This window comes from Alligator sinensis, unplaced genomic scaffold (genome assembly GCF_000455745.1).
Source record: "Alligator sinensis unplaced genomic scaffold, ASM45574v1 scaffold859_1, whole genome shotgun sequence".
NCBI classification, from domain to species: Eukaryota; Metazoa; Chordata; order Crocodylia; family Alligatoridae; genus Alligator; species Alligator sinensis.
The window spans coordinates 375,950-377,973 of NW_005842656.1; the positions used below are offsets into that span (position 1 = coordinate 375,950).

The following is a 2,024-nucleotide window of genomic DNA, read 5'->3' on the forward strand; positions in this document are numbered from 1 at the left end:
CGCAGGTGTCTGGGGAGCCGCCGTCAGCCAGGAACTTCTCAACGAGGCGGAGCTGGCCCCGCACGGCCGCCCGCAGGAACATCTCCGGCACCACCGCGGCATCCTGCCAGGCAGGGGGACATGGGACTCCTACACCCCAGGACCCCGCCCGGAGGGTGCTGTCCTGACCCCCAGGCCCCACTGGGCTCTGGCTCAACCCCAGCCCCTTACGAGGTCCTCGGGCTCCGGCTCGGGTGCCGGCTCGGGCGTGGCGGCCCGCTCCTCCCGCCGGCGCCGGCGCTGCTTGCGCAGCTCGATGAGGTGCTGGATGCCGCCCACGTCGATGATCTCGCGCCGCAGGTCCACCGAGCTCCTCCGCACCCGCTCCTTCCCCTGCACCAGGAGGGAGGGAGTGGGGTGTCTGCCTGGACCCCTGCCTCGTGGTGCTTGGCCAGCAGCGGGCTTCTCTCCCCACTCTTGACCCTGCCCCGGGCTCCCTGCCCCCGGCCGCCACAGCTCCTAGAGAGCCGCCGGCCGGGACGAGGGGCCAGCCCAGCTGCGCCCCCCGCACCCCACTCACCTTGAGGACGGCGATGCCGAGGGGAAGGGCCCCCCGGTGCTTCTCATCCTCCAGCTCCTGCACCTCCATCCGCACCAGCGCTGGCAGCTGCCCAGGGCTGCTCTGAAGTCCAGCACAGACACTCTCAGCCCCAGGCTTGGTACTATTGCCCAGGGAAGGGCCATCGGGGCTAGCGCCAGGGCTCAGCCCGGCTCCGGCGTCCCCGGACTCGCCTGCTTCGCCGCCTCCTCCTGCGCCAGCCTCTGGTCGATGAGCTCCGTCGCCCATTTCAGGTCCTGCTCCACAGTCGCCTCCATGGCTCCGGCCCTGGGCACCGCCTGCCCTGGCGCTGGGAGCTGTGGCGGGTCCTCGCTGCTGTGCCCGCAGCTGCTCGGCTGCTCCAGACTTTATGCGGCGCCCAAGGGACAGGTGTGCCCGCCCCGTGACCGTGACCGGGGGCTTTTGTCATGAGCTCACCGGCCACATTCTCCCCGGTCACCTTCCTGCAGCCCTGGGCATCGCCCTTAAAGGGCCCCAGGCACAGCAGGGGGACCTAGGGAAGCTCCGGCCTGTGGTGTGGGCAGGAGCCAGAGCCACCGCACTGGGGCCGCAGAGCACTGGAGCTGGTCACCCCCTGCCCTGCGGCAGCCCTGGGCCCATCCCAAGCCAGTGCCCCAGGGCAGCTCCCGATGCCCCTGGAGCTGGGGTCCTGCTCCATGCCGCACGTGCTGCTCCCTCCGCGCTGCTGTGGCAGATGATGTCAGGCATTGGCACGTCCGCCAGCCCCCAGGGACGCGCTGGCCAGGCCCCAGCCTGCCTGGAATAACTCGGGCAGGAGCTATTCCTGTCTCTGTGCACCGCGCGCAACCCCGCTGGGACCAGAGGAGGGGGCAAGGGAGGTGCCACAGTCATCACCGCCCAAGGACCACGAGGCGGGCACGCTCCAGCCTAGAGCCTGAGGGTGACCTTTGACCCTTCCCTTCTGAGTTCACGGGAGGTTGCTGCCTCGGTGTGCAGTGGCAGTCCGTCCCCCAGGTCCTGCACTGGGAAGGCGACAAGCTGTGTGCCACGAGAAGCCGGGGTGGGGGGCACCAGGCAGGGAGAGTGGAGCACGACCCCCCACCAGCAGCCCCGCGCAGGCGTGTGCCGGCACGCACAGGCGCATGCTCGCTGCAGCCCTGGGGCTGAGGACAGGGCGCTTGGAAGAGCAGAGCCAACAGGAGCCAGGAGCTAACCAGCAACGGGGAGGAGCCGGGCACAGGACCCCCGGGGGTAACATGGCCTTGGTGCCACTGCCCCCGTCACCATCCAGCATCCCCGCAGACCGCCGAGCTGGGAAGGATTTATTGATAAATACAGAGTACGGACGCGGCGGCCCCGGCCCCGCGGGCGCCCTGCACCGCGGCTCCCGCTGAGTCTCCGCTCCAGCACGAGCAGCACAGTCCAAGGGGGCTCAGGCAGGGGGACCCCGCCAGCCCCCGCGGGC

General features: G+C 70.6%; 1 protein-coding gene across 1 annotated transcript in view; it reads right to left on the reverse strand.

Moving 5' to 3' along the window:
• The window catches only part of ANKRD2 (ankyrin repeat domain 2), a 3,483-nt gene extending 1,465 nt beyond the window's left edge, over nt 1–2,018 (reverse strand). Inside the window, exons 1-4 of the mRNA XM_014524747.2 lie at nt 772–2,018; nt 560–661; nt 211–372; nt 4–103 (exon numbers count right to left, since the gene is read on the reverse strand). Of these exons, the coding sequence (XP_014380233.1) occupies nt 4–103; nt 211–372; nt 560–661; nt 772–855 (448 nt within the window). The 5' untranslated portion in view covers nt 856–2,018. The remainder of the gene's footprint in view (nt 1–3; nt 104–210; nt 373–559; nt 662–771) is intronic.
• Between the last annotated feature and the right edge of the window lie 6 nt (nt 2,019–2,024).